This window comes from Hakea prostrata, chromosome 8 (assembly GCF_041222555.1).
Source record: "Hakea prostrata isolate BN-2017 chromosome 8, UWA_Hpros_2, whole genome shotgun sequence".
In the NCBI taxonomy this organism is placed as follows: Eukaryota; Viridiplantae; Streptophyta; class Magnoliopsida; order Proteales; family Proteaceae; genus Hakea; species Hakea prostrata.
Genome location: NC_142607.1, coordinates 30,305,149 through 30,326,041, shown reverse-complemented (window position 1 = coordinate 30,326,041; position 20,893 = coordinate 30,305,149). Strand labels below are relative to the sequence as shown.

Sequence of the window (20,893 nt, the reverse complement as noted above, 5' to 3'; positions counted from 1 at the left end):
TTTTAACGATTCGGGTTAGGTTTTGACACCCTTAAGTGTGAAGGAGGCAGGGGCTTCCCTTTGTATGGTTGAGCATGTGAAGCATGCTCATCTCTGTTACCATTCAATCCATGAGACAAGGACAGCCATTTGTCTATTCCTGGTAAGTGGTCTTAATCGGTTTCTGCAATTGGAGTAATGGACACTATCCAAGATTCCAAGATATTAAAGATTGTCTGACCTGAGAAAAGAACATGTCCACAATTCTAATCCTTAGCATCATTATCAATGAGTAAGAAGAAAAGGCTCCAACAGACAATAAAAGATGGAAATGGTAAAGGAACAGAGCAATCAACAAGGAACAGAAGTAACAACCTAAAAAGAAAAACAGAGGAAAATATCTTTCTTTCTGCTCCCAACTCAATCTTTTGATTGAAAATAATCATAACTTGCTGAAAACAAAAAATAATTCCAGCATAAACAACTACAAATGCTTACTTTCACTAGGGAACACCCACTAACAATCAAATAATATTACATACCAAAGGCACTCACAACCCAGGCTTTTTTCCCAGTTCAGGACTCAACTGTCTCTGTGAGGAATACTAAACAAATCTCCCCTTCAGGAGTTTACAAGAAAATTATGCAAAATAATTACTGGGTAGTAGATTGGAAGTGTCTTCTCCACAGGATTTTGCTTAAGTAGTTAGTTAGAATCATCCCCTGTTCAGCTAAGCTTGAATAATTTCTTCTACTCTGATTTCTTCCCCAAAGATCCAAAAAGATTGGGGTCAGCCTGGTAGTATACAATATCCCCTGTGTCACTAACAAAGTGGTCTTTCTTCATACTTCTTATTAGAGATCCAATCAAGTGAAATGGTAGAGGACTGGATTTCTTGGGTTCCCTGGATTTCTTGCTTACTTTCACTAGGGAACACCCACTAACAATCAAATAATATTACATACCAAAGGCACTCACAACCCAGGCTTTTCCCAGTTCAGGACTCAACTGTCTCTGTGAGGAATACTAAACATATCTCCCCTTCAGGAGTTTACAAGAAAATTATGCAAAATAATTACTGGGTAGTAGATTGGAAGTGTCTTCTCCACAGGATTTTGCTTTAAAATAATTTTAAGTAGTTAGTTAGAATCATCCCCTTCTACTCTGGGTACGCCCTTTTTTAGTTAGAATCATCCCCTGTTCAGCTAAGCTTGAATAATTTCTTCTACTCTGATTTCTTCCCCAAAGATCCAAAAAGATTGGGGTCAGCCTGGTAGTATACAATATCCCCTGTGTCACTAACAAAGTGGTCTTTCTTCATACTTCTTATTAGAGATCCAATCAAGTGAAATGGTAGAGGACTGGATTTCTTGGGTTCCCTGTAGTATTTCCCAAGAACAGGTTTAGCTGCTTCAGTCTGCATTGTCACAAAGAACAACCAGTCAGGATCACTTGTTAATCTGAAAAACTGCCTTGCTGCTATTGCTTGGTAGCTTCAGTTGTTTCATAGGGGAATTGGGTAACGGAAACTCACCGCTTCAATCAAGTGATAATGTGGTATTTGTGGGAAGAGATGGTGGATCACATGAGTTCCTATATCATGGTGGATATTGTTAACCAATCCATAATCACGATCAATAGTAGTTAGCCCTCCTCTTAAGTAGCTCCATTCCTGTCCAGTGCAGAAGTAGGATAACTCAATAAAAAATCAGGCACAAACTAGACTCCCACAATTGTAACATAAAATAGTAACTTCTTTGAGGCATTTTCTCATCATTGTAAGGGCCAAGGGGATTGGGGAAAGACTGAAACTTCATTGGTCTTACCTTCCCACGATACCAAGGAAGTTTGTCTTCATGGCCATGGTGATGCAAGTATGTCACTAGATCAAGCCACATGACAAAAACCTGCAATTCAAAGCAAAATGTAATAACAAACACAGGATAAGCATTTGAATTGGTCCAACAACAATGAAAGTGAACCTACCATGTAAGGAATCCCATGAAGCTTAAGAATTTGAATTGGTCCAACAACAAAGCTCAAACCTACAAGCAACGCTGCCATTGCCGACCAACACAGGGTGGAGGTGAGAATATCATTCCTTTCACTTGGAAGAAAGAGGTCACTGTTGGGATCAAAATGGGATCCTGTCTTTCCAGGACTTCTACTCCACTGTAAACCAAATTAACCAAGCAAGAAAAGAATCAATTATGGTTCTTCAAATTCAAGCTATGGTGGGTTGTTGCCCAGCATTGAGTAGTACTCACCAGATAGATTGGATATGCAAGCAAAGGGAAAGGCACTGTGAACCTCATCTTTTTGGTAAGGTCATCCAACCCACTATAGATCCTTTCTGGTAACTGCAGAATAAAAAATTAAGGGTCAGAATTGTAGGTAATTAGGTACTCCAGAGACAGAAACTAAAGCAGAGAGTGAAAGTCACCAACCGGGTGCCATGATTCATCCTTCTCCACATGTCCATGGTTCTGATGATGTGTTCTGTGGCTGATTCTCCTGCAGCATTCTCCAAATGTCAGATTTCCTGAAGCCATAAAGTCTGAGAATTTCTCAAAACCGCATTCTTACACATCAAAAGAAGACGGTGAGGAAAAAACTAGAAACTTTAACAGAACATACCATCCATGGTAGGGTACAAGGATTGAGGAATGGAGGATATGCCCAACAACACTATTTAAACGTGGGTTGTTGGAAAAACTTCCGTGGCCACTGCAAAAATCAAAGTTCCAAAAACAATTGCATCAAGAACATGAAAATTAAAAGCAGGGTATGTGTCAAAAACCCAAGAGTCACAAAACTGACAAAGCAAGGGATTTAATTTACCAATCATGGCCAAGAACAAAGAGAGCCCAGAACATGGTTCCTTGCGCAGCCCAATAGAGAGGCCAAACAAGCCAATTGTTGAGAGCTGCAGCAGCAGCAGCCAAACCAAAAACCACAACCACATCTCTAACAACATAGCTCATTGAACGCCATGGATCCTTAACCCAGCAATGTTTGGGTATGGCAGCTCGAATGTCGGCCAAACGAAAGGGAGGAGGATTACTTGGGTCGAAATCATCTTCTTCTCCAGACCCATTAATCTGATTCACTCCATTAAATTTCACTTTCTCCTCTTCTCTATCTTCACCATCTATAGATGGAACCCTCATAGGAACACTTACCTTCAAACCCCAATCTCCACCTCTAGAACCACAACCTGAGAGAGAGATCGCAAACCGATTGAGATCTGCAGAACGATAAGAAAAAATTCTCCTGCATTCGGGCAATCTACACTTGGTGATCTCCTTAGATAAATATCGAGTTCTGGATCTAGGAAATACCCTAGGGAGGGGTCTGACACCACATTCTGACAAAACCCAGCTCGCCATTACCGACCCAGATGAAGGGGAAAAGAAAAGTTGGATATTTAATTCAGTGCCTAACGAAGGGGACGTCCACAAAATAAATGGTAGAAAAGCAGAGAGTTTCAGATTGTGCGGGAAACCCAAGTTAGCATTCAGAGGGAGAGATGAGAAAACATTCTGATTCTATGTAATTGATAATCAAAACAACCACAATGAAGTTGCAAAGGATTGGGAAGAAGATAAGGAGAGCCTAAAATCTTGAGATGGGCTTTTGTCTTTCTCTTCTCCTCTGCTTTGCTTTGCTACCACAAGAACCTCACGTTTTGGGTTTCGTCTGTGGATTGAAGGCTGCTGTGTTGGGTATAAATATAAGGCCAGGAATTCACAAAAACGAGTCTGAGAGCCTTTAACAAATATTACTTTTAGAAAATTAAAGGCCTGTTTCGAGTTGGAATTCCATTTGAAATTAAACATTTCCAGTTTCTCTCTCTCTTCAGATTTTGACTACGACTAATTGTGAAATCGCCGTCCGAGTATCATAATTTTGCTGCTTCAGAGAAAGTGGGAAACTGGGAAAAATGTGAAGTTCGTGAAAACTAATTAAAAAAACAAGAACCCACAGGAAGTTAACTTTCAAACACTCTTTTTTTTTGTTTTCGTTACAAAAGCGCTTTATATTTATAGGGAAATTGGAAATAAGATATTACATATGCGGGTAGTAAGGTTTGAACCCACAATCTCCCAAATGAAAGATAAGGTTCTCAACCACTGTACTATCCTTCCATTGGCAAATATTATATTGTTTGGTCACATTTGTGTTCAAATGCTTGATTCATAGATTTTATTGAATCCACGTGTGGAGTTAATCTTAAAAATCTTTTTTTTTTTTGGGTTGTTAAAGCTTGAGGTATTTGTATCTTATTAAAAGTCAAATATATGAGTCTTGCTAGTATTTGAGTACGATATTAAAATTTTAATCTCATTTTTGAATACTGAAATAGTAACAGATTTGCTATAAGTGGATGATGTTATAAAATAAAGAGAAAATATAGAATACAAAGAACAAATACAATATCAATTCAGTTCTTCTATTGAGTTAGTCATTACATATTGTTGAAATTTATTAATGTAATTAATAAATTAAATGCCCAAGGGCAAATTTGAAAACTCACTATTAGGGCGGTTACAAAATAGGGTTATATATTTTGGTAACCACCGTATAATTGAGTATGATTGCATCACGTAAGTTTTCCAGAAATGGCGTCTCCCATCTCTCTCTCCCTTTCTCCAAGAAACGCAGGAAGGAGAAACCCTTAAGAGGTTTACTTCCTTTGCTTTAGATCACTATCCCATCCTTTCCACACGGCATTTGGGTTGTGGAAATTATTCTCTTTCCTTGTGATTGTGGAATCATCCCAGTAGAGATTTGGTGGTGGAACGAGAACGTGGATCCAGATTTACTTTCACTGCGAATACTTCATAAAGGGAAAGCGAATCCAGGTAAGGAATCTTTCCCCATCAATTAATTGAATTGAACTATTTATGAAGTATTACCAACATTGGCATCATATCCATAGGTTCCCACGGTTTTTTGTTCCTCCCCATTGTTTAATTTTATTGTATGGATCCAATAGGAGGACAAGGGTTTACGGAGAATCCAGAGTTTAATACGAAACCCATGGGAGAATTGATAGAGTTTTTGGAAACCCTTATGTTTTGGGTTTGGATCCGAATGGGAGGATCCTTGTGAATTTCCCTAATGAAGATTTGCATGAATTGATAATCCATGATGATAATTTTTTGTTGAATTTTTTTCATGTGTTTTTGGATGATTTTTTGAGTGAAAAAAGGTGTTTTACCATTTTTTGAAAAAAAATTCGTTCATGAAAAAATCAGAAAAAAACGCCGTTTTTTGGTCACTGTGGACCAGATGGTCGTCCGTCTATTATCAGACAGGTCACAGTGACCCAAACGGAATTTCCGTCTGGGAGACGGTCATCCGTCTGGGCTAGACGGTCGTCCATCTAGTCACAGAATGCCAGACGGAATTTCCATCTGGGCAGACGGTCATCCATCTGGGCAGACGGCAGTCTGTCTGGGAGATGGATTTTTTTTTTCAGATATTAGTCTGTACAATTCGGAATGTGTTTCTAACTTACTGGACACCAATGGCCCGACAATCTGTGTGATGTTTGGGCATTGAGGGCCTAATGGGGCCTAGTGGGAGCTAATGAGGTAGAAGTGTTCTATGTGAACCACCTCATAGCATTAACATGACTGCCTGTTTTATTTAAATAAAAGTATTTTTTATGGGTCTATCAATCATGTTTCTTGCACAGAATGAAACTAGTGTATAAGTCTATATGGGTTTGCATGAGAATTTGATTGAATGTTTGTTAGCATCTCTTTTGGTTTAAATGCTTATCCCATAGGTTGACTATGCTAGTGTGATTTGCTGTTGCCTGAGTTGTGTTTTATGCTAGAATAGTTGAACTCATCCTAGTATGTAATGTCTCTAGAATAAATGGCTACTACCAAGAGCATTGTTGCTAACTTCGCGAAAGGAGATAAAACCGAATAAGAGGTATTATGACCTTTGGCACCGAAAGGTGCAGTATCTCCTAGAAGAACAGAACATGCTGGAAACCGTAAAGTAGACCATGTCCCCACCTAAGGAAGGTACCACTGCACAGTATTGCAGGAACCTTGAGCTTAACAATGCCTGGAAGAGGAAATACCGGGTAGCTAGGATTAGTATCCTAAGCACCATAAGGATGACCTGATGCTTCGATTTGAGAAGCATAGGACTGCAAAGTCTTTGTGGGAGGCTGTGAAGTTCCAGAGTATGGAGGGACTTCCAGCACAAGAGGCCGCCATCTCGGACTCACCTTTGACGGTTATAAGATGCGCCAGGGTCACACCATGAGGCAGCATATAACCATCATGTCTAACATGATTAGTGAGTTGAGCGCATGTGGGCGCCAGAAGACTGATGAGAAGCAAGTCTCTGCGTAATCACCTAAGTCTTGGGAGCAAATGAAGATCTTCTTGACTCATGTTGATGAGGTCAAGACATTTGATCAAGCTGCCAAGCACCTTGAGCTAGAGGAGGATGGGATGTTCGCCGATGTCCCTCACACTGAAGTAGTTGCTGCTGAAGCAAGCACTAGTAAGGGTGCAGGCTTCAACCGCAAGAAGGAGAGAGCTCAACCTCAGTGGTCTAGGCAAAGTAAATGAGAGGTGGGAACAGAAACAAGAGTGGTTTATGAGACATGGTTTTAGAGTTGTATTTGAAAACAATTCTTTGGTTTTGTATCTGGGTGATACGGTTTATGGTTATGGTTTTCTTAACAATGGTTTCATTGTATTAGATACAATTGATTATTCATTTAATTCTAGTAGTGCTTTTGTTTGCCAAAATACTGTGTGTATTGATTCTAATTTGTGGCATGCTAGACTAGGACATATTGGCTTAGATAGGATGAACAGGTTGGCAAGAGAAGGTCTCTTAGGCCAAGGTTCACTATCTGATTTGCCAACCTGTGAGTCATGTCTAGCAGGAAAAGCAACTAGAAAACCATTTAAAAAGGCTTTGAGAGCCTCTCTTCCTTTAGAACTTATCCATTCAGATGTGTGTGGTCGGGGTTCCACTTGATCTTGGGATCTGATACCAATCTGTCACATCCACTCAGCCGGTACCCCATTTGGAATACCCGGGATGTGATCCACAGTCCAAGGATCAATGATCTGAGGTCCATGCCTCCCACATACACGGTAACTTAATCATGAACAATAATAATCAATGGTAAAAACAGTTAATACTAAGTATCATGAATAAGATAAGATTAAATAAATAAGAGTGCGGAAGACAATAACATTAAAGTATAAGCATAATCATAAGGGTGAGAGAAGTTATAATAACCACTCTCTCAAAGCAGCGGAAAAGAAGTGTAATAACATCAATTACATGTCTAAGTGTCAAAAGATAATCTCAAAGATAAGTTAGTTACAAGACCAAAGGTTCCATAAATACACCAAGGGAATGGGGTATATATATATATATATATATATATATATATATATATATACTATGCTAGGGTTTCTTCTATACTAATGGTAGTCTCCTCAACAGTACGTATGAAGTAAACCCAACCCCACCGCTTGCCCGCCATTGCCCGCACAATCGTGGGGCTAACCCTGGTGTGGATAGTAATCCTCCTCGGCTCCAATATACGGATCCTCACCGACGCCACTACCCGGAGGGTAGTATGTGGAATCATAGTCCGTCTCAAAGGAGGTGCCATCGTAGTCTTTGGTACCTGGAATATAATCTAAAACATTCGCAAAAAAACGAATGAGTTCAAAGAACTCAACAAGGAAGTTATTCCATAATTAGAAATCATACACATTCAAAACATATTATAATGCAATGCGATATAGAACATATGATGCAAATATGAGTCTAACTCTATGAATGCTAGTCTCTAGGGTAGACATGCTTTAAGTCATAGCACCGTACTTCTCTAGGTCGTCAGTCACTCTCCCATTTCCATATCTTGGGAATGCCCGGGGAAGGTCGGTAAAGTCATCAAAAAAACTGTGGTAAGGGAGTAATATCCAGCCCTATTCTAACCTTGACCCTGACCCGGATCCACTGTTGTATTCAGGTCCGAGGACCCGAAGCGGTGGAAGAAGAGATTTATGGACCATTCTGATTGATGATCATGATTTGGAGACCGAGCCCATGGACATTGACAATGATACCCCTTGCTTAAATGCATTGTTAGTGTTTAAGCAAAGTTTGCGCATCGGAGAAGATTAATATGGTTGATGTACCAAATGACCTCCTGTGCACAATCCGAAGGTATTCCCCGAAACTAGACTTCTTGATTGAATTGTGGAAGAAAACCTCACTCAATTTGACCTTGTATAGCCTTTCAAATCCCTACTTGAAGTTGCTGTTCTAAACCTGAGTTTTCTGCTGAAAATATTTTGGTCGATACCATCGACCAAGGACCATTGACAAAAATATCCCAGTCTGCCAAGTTAATGATTCCATGGAATATTCCTTTTCTATTTAATGTGACCTCGAGCTTTGAGCCTTTTTGCAATCATTTTTCTCACCTGGGAACGTGGGGAGAGCTTCCCAAAGCAGCTCCTTGGTTAGTGTGAAGGGTATCTCATCAAAGACAATTAGTTTATCATTGATTCTTGTCTTCATCTTCCACACTAAGGTATGACTCCTCCTTCCACTCTCTACCCAACCCTTTTCTACTCTTTTCTATTGTCATCTTGCTGATGGGACATTTGGAATGGTGCTGCAACCTTGCAACCACCACTCCAAGTACCTACTCATGCTCAATCCATGATTTCCTTAACCATTCATTGATGCTAATGCTTATATCTCATGCCTAGCATATGTATTCCATGATTTACCTATTAACATCATACCATTTGATATCAAACTGAGCTATAGAGTGTATTATGTTCATGTTTAACATTGACATATGATTTCAATCGAATTTCTATTAGTTCCTCTAGCTATTACATGCTATTCCTCATCAATGCGATCAATTCCAACTCATGCCATGATGTTTATCACTTGAACTTGATAGCTCAAATTTGGGCTTTTTAATTAGACCATTGGATTGGGTTAATTCCTTGATTTATAGTGTCCTACTACTGTTGTCAAGTATGCCTCCAAGTTTCAGATTGATCCGAACACCGGAAGACTCATTTCGGACCAAAATCCCCAAAATCCACTATTCTGCCCGAGGACAATTTTGGTCGATACTTTTGGTCGATACCATCGACCAAGACCATCGACCAAAGTTGTTGCTGACAGCAACCTTGGTCAGTTTTGACCCAAATGACATCCGATCTTCCCGATTTCTTTTCTAACTTATTATTGATGTTTGTTTAGGGCCTTAACAATTCTATTGGACTATTCTTGGTATTCTCAATTCATCATCAACTCATCCAAGGTAAGGATGGTTATATCCATAAACATATAAGTCATCAAATATTGAACTGTGCTTTATTCAAAGAATGAAATCCCTAAATTCCTTTCAATCATTATGAGACTGTTACATATGTGTTAGAACAATAGCATTTAAATCTTTATACTTTTGTTGTGTTACTTTATCATTTGATTTGCTTATGATTATAATGATTCATTTCAATATCATGATTTGATTACTATTGTGAATATGCATTGGATGCATGAGAAATGATGAGATTTGATGTGTGATTGCTTACGTATGACTTGGGATTTGGGGGTGTCCTACTGACACTTCTGTCTTTGGGCATCGGAGGGAATAGTATGGGATGTTCTCCGATGGTGCCTATCGACACTCTCCCGAGTTATTGGATGACATACATAGGATTGTCTAGTTGTGTGGCTAGGTTCACCCTTGTCGTGTCAGACCCGAATCGGAAGGGCATTGAGACCGAACAACCCATGGTAGTGTATGGTTGGATGGGCGCTCTAGGCCGGTAACCAATCCGGTAGGGGACATGAACCATGCTACGGATACCTGAAAGGGGCCATTTATTGGTAGAGTTGCATATGGATAGACTTGGGCTCACGGGCGCTCAAGACCGGTAACCAATCCATGAGAGGACGTGAGAGCTTCCCATTTACTATATGTGGATGACCAATAGGGTTGATGAGTCCGAAATCTGGGATTTCACTGACTTTAGTGTGAAGGATACCAGAAAGGATCGCTGGGGGCGAGGAATGGACGTATCTGAATTTGACTTGACCGACTGAGTAGATGACTTGCATTGGGCTAGGCTTTATTGTGACATGCGCCAGTACTTGACCAAATGGTGATGTGAGAGAGTGGTGACCGATCCCCTTACCACGGCTTTTTGATGACTTTACAAATCTTCCCCGGGCATTCCCAAGATATGGAAATGGGAGAGTGACTGACGACCCAGAGAAGTACGGTGCTATGACTTAAAGCATGTCTACCCTAGAGACCAGCATTCATAGAGTTAGGCTCATATCTGCATCATATGTTCCATATCACATTGCATTATTATATGTTCTGAATGTGTATGATTTCTAATTATGGAATAACTTCCTTGCTGAGTTCTTCGAACTTATTCCTTTTTGTGCAAATGTTTTAGATTATATTCCAGGTACCGAAGATTACGATGGCACCTCCTATGAGGCAGACTATGATTCCACATACTACCCTCCGGGTAGTGGCGTCGGTGAGGATCCGTATATTGGAGTCGAGGAGGATTACTATCCGCACCGGGGTTAGCCCCATGAGTTGTGCGGGAGCGGCAGTGCTGGGTTTTCTTCATCCGTACTGTTGAGGAGACTACCATTAGTATAGAAGAAACCCTAGCATAGTGCCCCATTCCCCTGGTGTATTTGTGGAACCTTGGATATTGTAATTAACTTGTCTTTGAATTATTCCGGTGACACTTGGATATGTAACTAACTTGATTTACTACTTTTCCGCTGCTCTGAGAGGGTGGCTACCACACCTTCTCACCCTTTATGATTTTGATCATACTTTATTATTATCTATATTCCGCACTCTGATTTAGTTAATCTTATCTTATTCATGATACTTAGTATTAGTTGTTTTTACCATTGATTATTACTGTTCATGATTGTGTTACCGTGTATGTGGGAGGCATGGACCTCAGATCATTGATCCTTGGACTGTGGATCACATCCCGGGTATTCCAAATGGGGTACTGGCTGGGTGGATGTGACAGATTGGTATCAGAGCCCAAGATCAAGTGGAACCCCGACCACAGAAACGGTGACGGAACATTCCGAGTCACAGATCCGGAAGTGACTCAAGTGCTCATAGAAGTGAATAATAGATAACCTGGACTAAAACCAAAAAATTGAAACATAATTTGACCCATGAATAAGACACAATAGTATAGACAAAATAACTGAACTTCATTGATTTCATAGGGAAATTTTTACAAGTCTTAAAAGAGAAATACATCCATGATGACATAAAAGAAAATTCCTAGTGCTGTCTATGTAGGTGAACGACTCCTGCGATCTGTCTGATCCTTCCTAGACCTGAACTCCTCCTCCAGTCGTGCAAACCTCTCACTAAGGGTGCACATGTGTAACTCTATCCTCTCCTGTCGAGCCTCGATCCTCTCAAGAATAGAGTAAATCGACGACTGATGAGAAGCCACATCTAGAGCCTCAGAAGTCGTGCGGGATGGGCCTCCGACCTCAGTAAATCGTGGAGCGGGAACCTCCTCATGCCTCGGAGCCTCCTCATGACCCTGATCATCATCCTCACTATGCTCATCATCATCACCACCATCATCATCATCAGTACTATCATCCTCTGAGTTGTCATCTCTTGATGCATCATCGATATCATCCTCATCCTCTGATCTAACTGCATCCTGGAGCCCCATCTTCCTGATCAACCATGTACAAATGGGCTCACCTAAATCTCGACCCTGAATCGTAGGTGTATGCTCCAAGTCCACACCAAAGTACTCAAAGATACGAGTCAAGAGTCGACCGAAAGCCAAGTTCCTATCCCCAGGAAACTCGATCCGATCAATCATGACATTTTGCATGATGTATGCTAAATCGATTTGTACTCCAGTATACATACTATAAATGACCAGTGCCTCCATTGCTGACACTTTGCTATGATGCCCTGCCTTCGGAAGGATGTTTCGCCCGACGATGCGAGCGATAACTCAAGCTGAAGGACGCATTGCGGTACCACACCGGGGCATATAACAGTCAATGTCATCCCATAGAGTCATGCACACCTCGTATACCTCATAGGGAAGAAGCACCTTTGTGATATTTGTACCAGCGGGAATCCACCAATGGGAATCTCGTATGATCAGTACATCTAAGATGCGAGCCAGTGTCCTCGTAGTGAAACTGATCTCTCTACCTCCGACCATGGAATCCATGACAATCCTAGAACCATCCCTCGGATCATCCTCTATACTGTAAGTCAGATTACTATAGAAGTATCTGATAAGATCTGGGTAGACTGGCTGTGCCGTAATGTATAAGTGAAGCCAATCCATAGCCTCTAATCTCTCTCGGATGCGAAATACCTCTAAATCATCCACATCCATCAATCGTCCGTGCTCGATCGGTATATCATGGAAATAATGTTCGTATAGAAACTCTGCCATAGGAGTAGTGAAATGCTCCTCGTCTATGACCTCAGCCCGGGGAACAAGTCCTCTACCCCTGTCCACTCGTCTCCCTCCTCTAGGCATGGTGTATTTGTTGAAACAAGGAAAGAAACTCATTTGGATTAGTCTCAGTGTATGATTGTTAGATGAAGGGCATTTTCGTAAATTTTCAGAAAATTCGATTTTGGTGTAATTTTGATTTGATCATTCTAACATATGCATAAGAACTATACAAGCATGCTAGAATACTTTATTTGGTGAAAATCCATCTTTTTGGCATATTCAAAGTGAAAATTAAGCAAGTAAGCGAGCAAAATTCCTCTTTTGGCTTGGATTTGTGATTTTTGAAAAATGGGAATTTGACCGAATGGAGAGTGGGAACACTTTTCCCCTAGTAGATCAATGTTGTAGAAATTTGTTTCATGTCAAAATTCCTTTTGGGTTGAAAATGAGACAAGTGCTTGTAAAGTTGAGTTTTTGTGAAATGAATAGTGTTTTGGTAACCAAAATAGATGCAAGCTTGTGTTTAGAACTTAATCTTACTTGAAAAGTTATGAAAACATGTTTCTAATCATTTATATGTATGATTCTAACCATTAGCTACAAGTATTACTCAGTTTTATTGAAGAACACAACAATGGTGAATGAAGTTTACAAGAAAAGAGAAAAAGAAAGAGAACTTACTTGTGTAGATGATCAAGTGAGATTATCAAGAATGATTGAAGCTTTGAATCAAGTCCTAGCACTTTTGAAAACCCTAGAAAATCGCTTTCTCCAGAGCTAAACTCGAAATGGTTGAGTGAGAAATGAAAATGAAATGAGAAGTGGGCCCTTTAAATATGATTTTCGCGCAGAATTTATTTTGGTCGATCATTTTGGTCGATACCATCGACCAAGAAGCATCGACCAAAATTCTCCTTTGTTCTGCATTGGGTTATTTTGGGAATTTTTGATTCTTTGACTCATTTCCTCTAGATTTTGATCAATGCTGATTTATTTTATTGTTATATTGATAATTCTAACCATGATTTGGTTATCTTATTCGTTGGCCAAGTTGTCTTTGTCAAATTTGAAATTTTGGTATCCTTACCTTTAATCCTTGCAGAATGGTCTTACTTAGAAATCGTTTCGTCGGATCCGGAAGCAACGGAAACGAAGAAACCCCTGTTGGGGGCTCTGATCAGCAGACACAGGACGATAGCCACACCACGAATGGCATTCCTGGTGCCCCCGATATCGGAAGCTTTAGAGATATCGCCAGCGTCATGACCAACATGATGCAACAGCAGGCTGCCCAATTTAATCAAATGATGACTGGTTTTGCTACCCTTCGCAATGAGAACCGTGTCGGAATTGGAACTTCTGGAGCCGCAGCCCCTCTTATGGAAAGATTCACTGGGACACCCCACACCCGTTTGATGGAAAGTTTCCTAAAGTTACAAGTACCTTCTTTTACTGGTATAACAAAGGACACCCTCTTTCCGAACAAGTGGCTTTGTGAGTTGGAGAAGGCCTTCAGACATTTGTAATGTTTTGATGCTCAGAAAGTGTTGTTTGCCGAGCAGAAGCTTCAGCAAGAAGCTGATGCATGGTGGGCTTCCACTAGGCCTATCCTTGAGACCTTGAATGGTGGTGTTGTTACCTGGGAGAAGTTTAAGCAAGCTTTTTGCAAGAACTACTTTCCGGAAGCTGTAAAGGGCGCAAAGGAGGCCGAGTTCATGGCCTTAGTACAAGGTACTTTGTCTGTGCTTGAGTATCAGCAGAAATTTGAAGAACTTTTCTTCTTCGCCCCCGAGTCTATTAAGTCTGAAGAAGCCAAGGCGAAAAAGTTTTTCAAGGCATACCTCACTGTCTTGCCTCTTGAAGGATATGCTCAGGTGGTTCAAAACTCGAATTTAGAAATCCTGGCAACCTAGGCCTTTTGGATTTGTGGACCGCACTGATCGGCGTTTTGCTAGGCCTACTCCTTATCCTGCACCCGCCTTTCAGCCGAGAAATGTTGGTCAGAATCCTAATTCCCTTCCTGTGAGCTATTATGGTCAGTCCAGTGGAGCCAGACCTCAGGGAGCTACTTATCCTCCTAGGCCTGGGATGGTGAATCCTAGACTAGTTTATCAGAGACCTCCCCCTGCTGCAGCTCCTATTGGACTGAAAGATACTGCTTGCTTCCTCTGCAAGCAAGCAGGCTATTATGCTCGTTCCTGCCCCAAGAAGTCTGTGCAAGCTCAAGCTTCTGTAGTGAAGAGTACTCCTGCTGCTACTTCTGCCCCTCCCTTTGGCAGAGTGTTTAGCATATCTGGTACCGAGCAAGACCCCCGCCACGATGTTGTAACAGGTACTTTGTTAGTAGCTTCTCTTCCCGCATTTGTATTATTTGATACGGGTGCATCACATTCATTCATATCATCTACTTTTGCCTTGAGAACTAACTTGACACCTCGATGTTTATCTAGTCATTTATCTATTTGTACCCCTGTTGGGTCTGCTGTTAAACTAGATAAAGTGTTAGAAGATTGTTCCATTTTGATTTGTGGAAGAAATCTGAAGGCAAACCTTGTATTGTTTGACATGAGAGATTTTGATATAATCTTGGGAATCGACTGGTTGACTTCCTACAATGCCGTGATCTTATGCTCCTCAAAGAAGATTCAGTTCCGTGTAGAAGAGAATTCAGTTTTTGAATTTCAAGGAGAGAAGGGAAGATTTAGCAAGAAGACCTTGTCTACTCTAATGCAAGTCCATGCCTTTTTGGGAGATGCTTCGTTTGGAAGCAAGGTCAGAGAGAAGAAGAGACTTGAAGAAGTCAGAGTTGTTAGTGAATTCCCTGATGTTTTTCCGGATGACTTGTCAGGTTTGCCTCCTGATAGGGAAGTTGAGTTTTCTATAGACTTAATTCCTGGAGCGGCTCCTGTATCCAAGGCCCCTTACAGAATGGCACCTACCGAACTCGAAGAGTTGCAAACTCAATTAAATGAACTCTTAGAGAGAGGTTTTGTGCAGCCAAGTGTGTCGCCTTGGGGAGCTCCGGTCTTGTTTGTAAAGAAGAAAGATGGTAGTATGCGTCTGTGCATTGACTACCGGGAATTGAACAAGCTGACAATCAAGAACAGATACCCTTTGCCTCGGATTGATGACCTTTTTGATCAGTTGAAGGGTGCTGCTATCTTTTGAAAGATTGATTTGAGATCGGGATATCACCAGCTGAAGGTAAAGTCAAGTGACATCCTTAAGACAGCGTTCAGAACAAGGTACGGACATTATGAATTTAAAGTGATGCCTTTTGGCTTGACTAATGCCCCTGCCGTGTTCATGGACCTCATGTACCGAGTATTTCACGATGTACTCGATAAATTTGTAATCGTTTTCATTGATGACATCTTGCTTTACTCAAAGAATGAGGAAGAGCATGCGGAGTACCTGAACTGCACGTTGCAAAGGTTGAGAGAAAAGAAACTCTATGCTAAATTTAGCAAGTGTGACTTCTGGCTGTCAAGTGTAGTATTTCTTGGCCATGTTGTTTCAGCCGAGGGTATTCGTGTTGACCCAGAGAAAGTCCAAATTGTTACTGATTGGGAAAGACCGAAGACCGTGACTGAGATAAGAAGTTTTCTTGGATTAGCAGGATACCTCCGGATATTCATTGAAAACTTTTCTAGGTTGGCTGCCCCTATGACTAAGCTAACTAGAAAAGAAGAGAAGTTTGTCTGGACCGATTCTTGTGAGAAGAACTTCGAAGAGCTGAAAGTTAGATTGACAAGCGCCCCGGTTCTGACTATACCTGATAGTTCCGGTGGATTGACGGTCTACACTGATGCTTCTAAAATCGGTTTGGGCTGCGTGTTGATGCAACACGGAAAGGTAGTGGCTTATGCCTCTCGACAACTAAAGGATTATGAGCGGAACTACCCCACTCATGACTTAGAGCTTGCAGCTGTCGTATTTGCTTTGAAAATTTGGAGACACTATCTATACGGTGAGAAGATCGGCATCTTCAAGGATCATAAAAGTTTGAAATACTTCTTCACCCAGAAGGAGCTGAATATGAGACAGAGAAGATGGTTGGAGTTGGTCTCTGACTATGATTGTGACATCCAGTACCACCTGGGTAAAGCAAATGTAGTGGCGGATGCTCTTAGTAGAAAGAGTCAAAGAAAAGAGTTGGATTTAAATGCTTTGAGTCGGCCTTTGTTGTCCTCGATGGAAAGATTTGGCTTGGAAGTGGTCCCTAAGGGTACGAATTGTGTTCTCTATGCCATGACTGCAACATCCTCCCTTAGAGATAGAATTGTTGCCTTGCAAAGTTTTGATCAAGAGTTGAAAGAGAAGATTGATAAAATTTCCTCGAATTCAGAAATGGACCCTGCTTTTAGTACATCTATGGATGGTACCTTATTGTTTAGAGGTAGACTCTGTGTGCCTGCTGTTGATGAAATCAAGAAAGAAATATTGAAAGAAGCACACCAGTCCATCTTTACAGTACACTCTGGAAGTACCAAAATGTACAAGGATTTTAAGGGAACATTTTTGGTGGAATGGTTTGAAAGCAGATGTTGAAGACTTTGTTGCCAAGTGTGAAACTTGCCAATGTGTGAAAGCTGTTCGCCAACCCCCATCTGGATTACTTCAGCCCCTTCCTATTCCTAGTTGGAAGTGGGAAGATATCTCAATGGACTTTGTGACTAACTTGCCGCGGACGAGTAAGGGAAATGACACTGTGTGGGTGATTGTTGATAGGTTGACTAAATCAGCCCATTTCATTCCTATGAAGATCACCTACTCTTTGGATAAGCTAGCTAGACTTTATGTGGACAATGTAGTTCGTCTACACGGAGTGCCAGTGAGTATCGTTTCGGACTGTGATCCTAGGTTCACCTCAAGGTTTTGGAATGGAATGTAGAAAGCCTTGGGAACCCAATTGAATCTGAGTACAGCTCATCACCCTCAGTCTGATGGACAATCTGAGCGGACAATTCATATTCTTGAAGACATGCTTAGGTCTTGTGTGGTTGACATGGGTGGAAATTGGGATGAACACCTAACCATAGTCGAGTTTGCCTATAACAACAGTTATCAAGCAACAATAGGCATGGCTCCTTTTAAGGCTTTGTATGGTAACACTTGTAGAATGCCCTTGTATTGGACTGAGACTGGTGAAAGAAAAGTCTTAGGTCCAGAGATGATTGAAGCTACCAGTGATATGGTTGACATGATTCGGGAAAGGATCAAGTCTGCTCAATCTAGACAGAAGTCGTATGCCGACAAGAGAAGAACCGACTTAGAATTTCCAATTGGAGAGAAAATCTTCCTTAAAGTATCACCTATGAAAGGGGTGACGAGATTCAATGTGAAAGGAAAGCTTAGTCCCCGCTTCATTGGACCATTTGAGATTTTGGAAAGGGTTTGACCTGTAGCATACCGCTTGGCCTTGCCTTCGTCACTTGCTGGAGTTCACAATGTATTCCATGTTTCAATGCTTTGGAACTACCTAGAAAACCCAGAGCACATACTACAGCAAGCACCCGAAGGACTTAGTGCCGATCTTTCTTACGATGAAGGACCAGCCGAGATCCTAGATAAAAAGGACAAGCAGTTGCGGAATCGCACCATCCCTCTGGTGAAGATTCGATGGAAAAACCATACCACTGAAGAAGCTTCATGGGAGAAAGAAGAAGACAAGAAGGAGAAGTTTCCTCATCTTTTTGGAAGCACAGGTACGCTTTCAATTTCGAGGACGAAATTCTTTTAAGGGGGGGAGAATGTAATATCCAGCCCTATTCTAACCTTGACCCTGACCCGGATCCACTGTTGTATTCAGGTCCGAGGACCCGAAGCGGTGGAAGAAGAGATTTATGGACCATTCTGATTGATGATCATGATTCGGAGACCGAGCCCATGGACATTGACAATGATACCCCTTGCTTAAATGCATTGTCAATGTTTAAGGAAAGTCTGCGCATCGGAGAAGATTAATATGGTTGATGTACCAAATGACCTCCTGTGCACAATCCGAAGGTATTCCCCGAAACTAGACTTCTTGATTGAATTGTGGAAGAAAACCTCACTTAATTTGACCTTGTATAGCCTTTCAAATCCCTACTTGAAGTTGCTGTTCTAAACCTGAGTTTTCTGCTGAAAATATTTTGGTCGATCATTTGGTCGATACCATCGACCAAGGACCATCGACAAAAATATCCCAGTCTGCCAAGTTAATGATTCCATGGAATATTCCTTTTCTATTTAATGTGACCTCGAGCTTTGAGCCTTTTTGCAATCATTTTTCTCACCTGGGAACGTGGGGAGAGCTTCCCAAAGCAACTCCTTGGTTAGTGTGAAGGGTATCTCATCAAAGACACTTAGTTTATCATTGATTCTTGTCTTCATCTTCCACACTAAGGTATGACTCCTCCTTCCACTCTCTACCCTACCCTTTTCTACTCTTTTCTATTGTAATCTTGCTGATGGGACATTTGGAATGGTGCTGCAACCTTGCAACTACCACTCCAAGTACCTACTCATGCTCAATCCATGATTCCCTTAGCCATTCATTGATGCTAATGCTTATATCTCATGCCTAGCATATGTATTCCATGATTTACCTATTAACATCATACCATTTGATATCAAACTGAGCTATAGAGTGTATTATGTTCATGTTTAACATTGCCATATGATTCCAATCGAATTTCTATTAGTTCCTCTAGCTATTACATGCTATTCCTCATCAATGCGATCAATTCCAACTCATGCCATGATGTTTGTCACTTTAACTTGATAGCTCAAATTGGGGCTTTTTAATTGGACCATTGGATTGGGTTAATTCCTTGATTTATAGTGTCCTACTACTGTTGTCAAGTATGCCTCCAAGTTTCAGATTGATCCGAACACCGGAAGACTCATTTCGGACAAAAATCCCCAATATCCACTATTCTGCCCCGAGGACAATTTTGGTCGATACTATCGACCAAGACCATCGACCAAAGTTGTTGCTGACAGCAACCTTGGTCAGTTTTGACCCAAATGACATCCGATCTTCCAGATTTCTTTTCTAACTTATTATTGATGTTTGTTTAGGGCTTTAACAATTCTATTGGACTATTCTTGGTATTCTCAATTCATCATCAACTCATCCAAGGTAAGGATGGTTATATCCATAAACATATAAGTCATCAAATATTGAACTGTGCTTTATTCAAAGAATGAAATCCCTAAATTCCTTTCAATCATTATGAGACTGTTACATATGTGTTAGAACAGTAGCATTTAAATCTTTATACTTTTGTTGTGTTACTTTATCATTTGATTTGCTTATGATTATAATGATTCGTTTCAATATCATGATTTGATTACTATTGTGAATATGTATTGGATGCATGAGAAATGATGAGATTTGATGTGTGATTGCTTACGTATGACTTGGGATTTGGGGGTGTCCTAACGACACTTCTGTCTTTGGGCATCGGAGGGAATAGTATGGGATGTTCTCCGATGGTGCCTATTGACACTCTCCCGAGTTATTGGATGACATACATAGGATGGTCTAGTTGTGTGGCTAGGTTCACCCTTGTCATGTCAGACCCGAATCAGAAGGGCATTGAAACCGAACAACCCGTAGTAGTGTATGGTTGGATGGGCGCTCTAGGCCGGTAACCAATCCGGTAGGGGACATGAACCATGCTACGGATACCTAAAAGGGGCCATTTATTGGTAGAGTTGCATATGGATAGACTTGGGCTCACGGGCGCTCAAGACCGGTAACCAATCCATGAGAGGACGTGAGAGCTTCCCGTTTACTATATGTGGATGACCAATAGGGTTGATGAGTCCGAAATCCGGGATTTCGCTGACTCTAGTGTGAAGGATACCAGAAAGGATCGCCGGGGCGAGGAATGGACGTATCTGAATCTGACTTGACCGACTGAGTAGATGACTTGCATTGGGCTAGGCTTTACTGTGACATGCGCCTGTACTTGACCAAATGGTGATGTGAGAGAGTGGTGACCGATCCCCTTACCACGGCTTTTTGATGACTTTACAAATCTTCCCCGGGCATTCCCAAGATATGGAAATGGGAGAGTGACTGACGACCCAGAGAAGTACGGTGCTATGACTTAAAGCATGTCTACCCTAGAGACCAGCATTCATAGAGTTAGGCTCATATCTGCATCATATGTTCCATATCACATTGCATTATTATATGTTCTGAATGTGTATGATTTCTAATTATGGAATAACTTCCTTGCTGAGTTCTTCGAACTCATTCCTTTTTGTGCAAATGTTTTAGATTATATTCCAGGTACCGAAGATTACGATGGCACCTCCTATGAGGCGGACTATGATTCCACATACTACCCTCCGGGTAGTGGCGTCGGTGAGGATCCGT

The 20,893-nt window shown here is 41.1% G+C and overlaps 1 protein-coding gene across 1 annotated transcript; it reads right to left on the bottom strand.

Annotated features, from left to right (window-relative positions):
• Positions 1-295: 295 nt before the first annotated feature.
• LOC149007533 (omega-3 fatty acid desaturase, chloroplastic-like) lies at positions 296-3,690 on the bottom strand. The gene is made up of 8 exons (XM_089166239.1): positions 2,822-3,690; positions 2,618-2,707; positions 2,428-2,494; positions 2,248-2,340; positions 1,967-2,152; positions 1,807-1,887; positions 1,515-1,652; positions 296-1,397 (listed from the first exon to the last, which is right to left on the bottom strand). The coding sequence occupies exons 1-8, from the start codon at positions 3,367-3,369 to the stop codon at positions 1,206-1,208; spliced, it is 1,395 nt and encodes a 464-aa protein (XP_089022365.1). The 5' UTR covers positions 3,370-3,690; the 3' UTR covers positions 296-1,205.
• Positions 3,691-20,893: the final 17,203 nt, after the last annotated feature.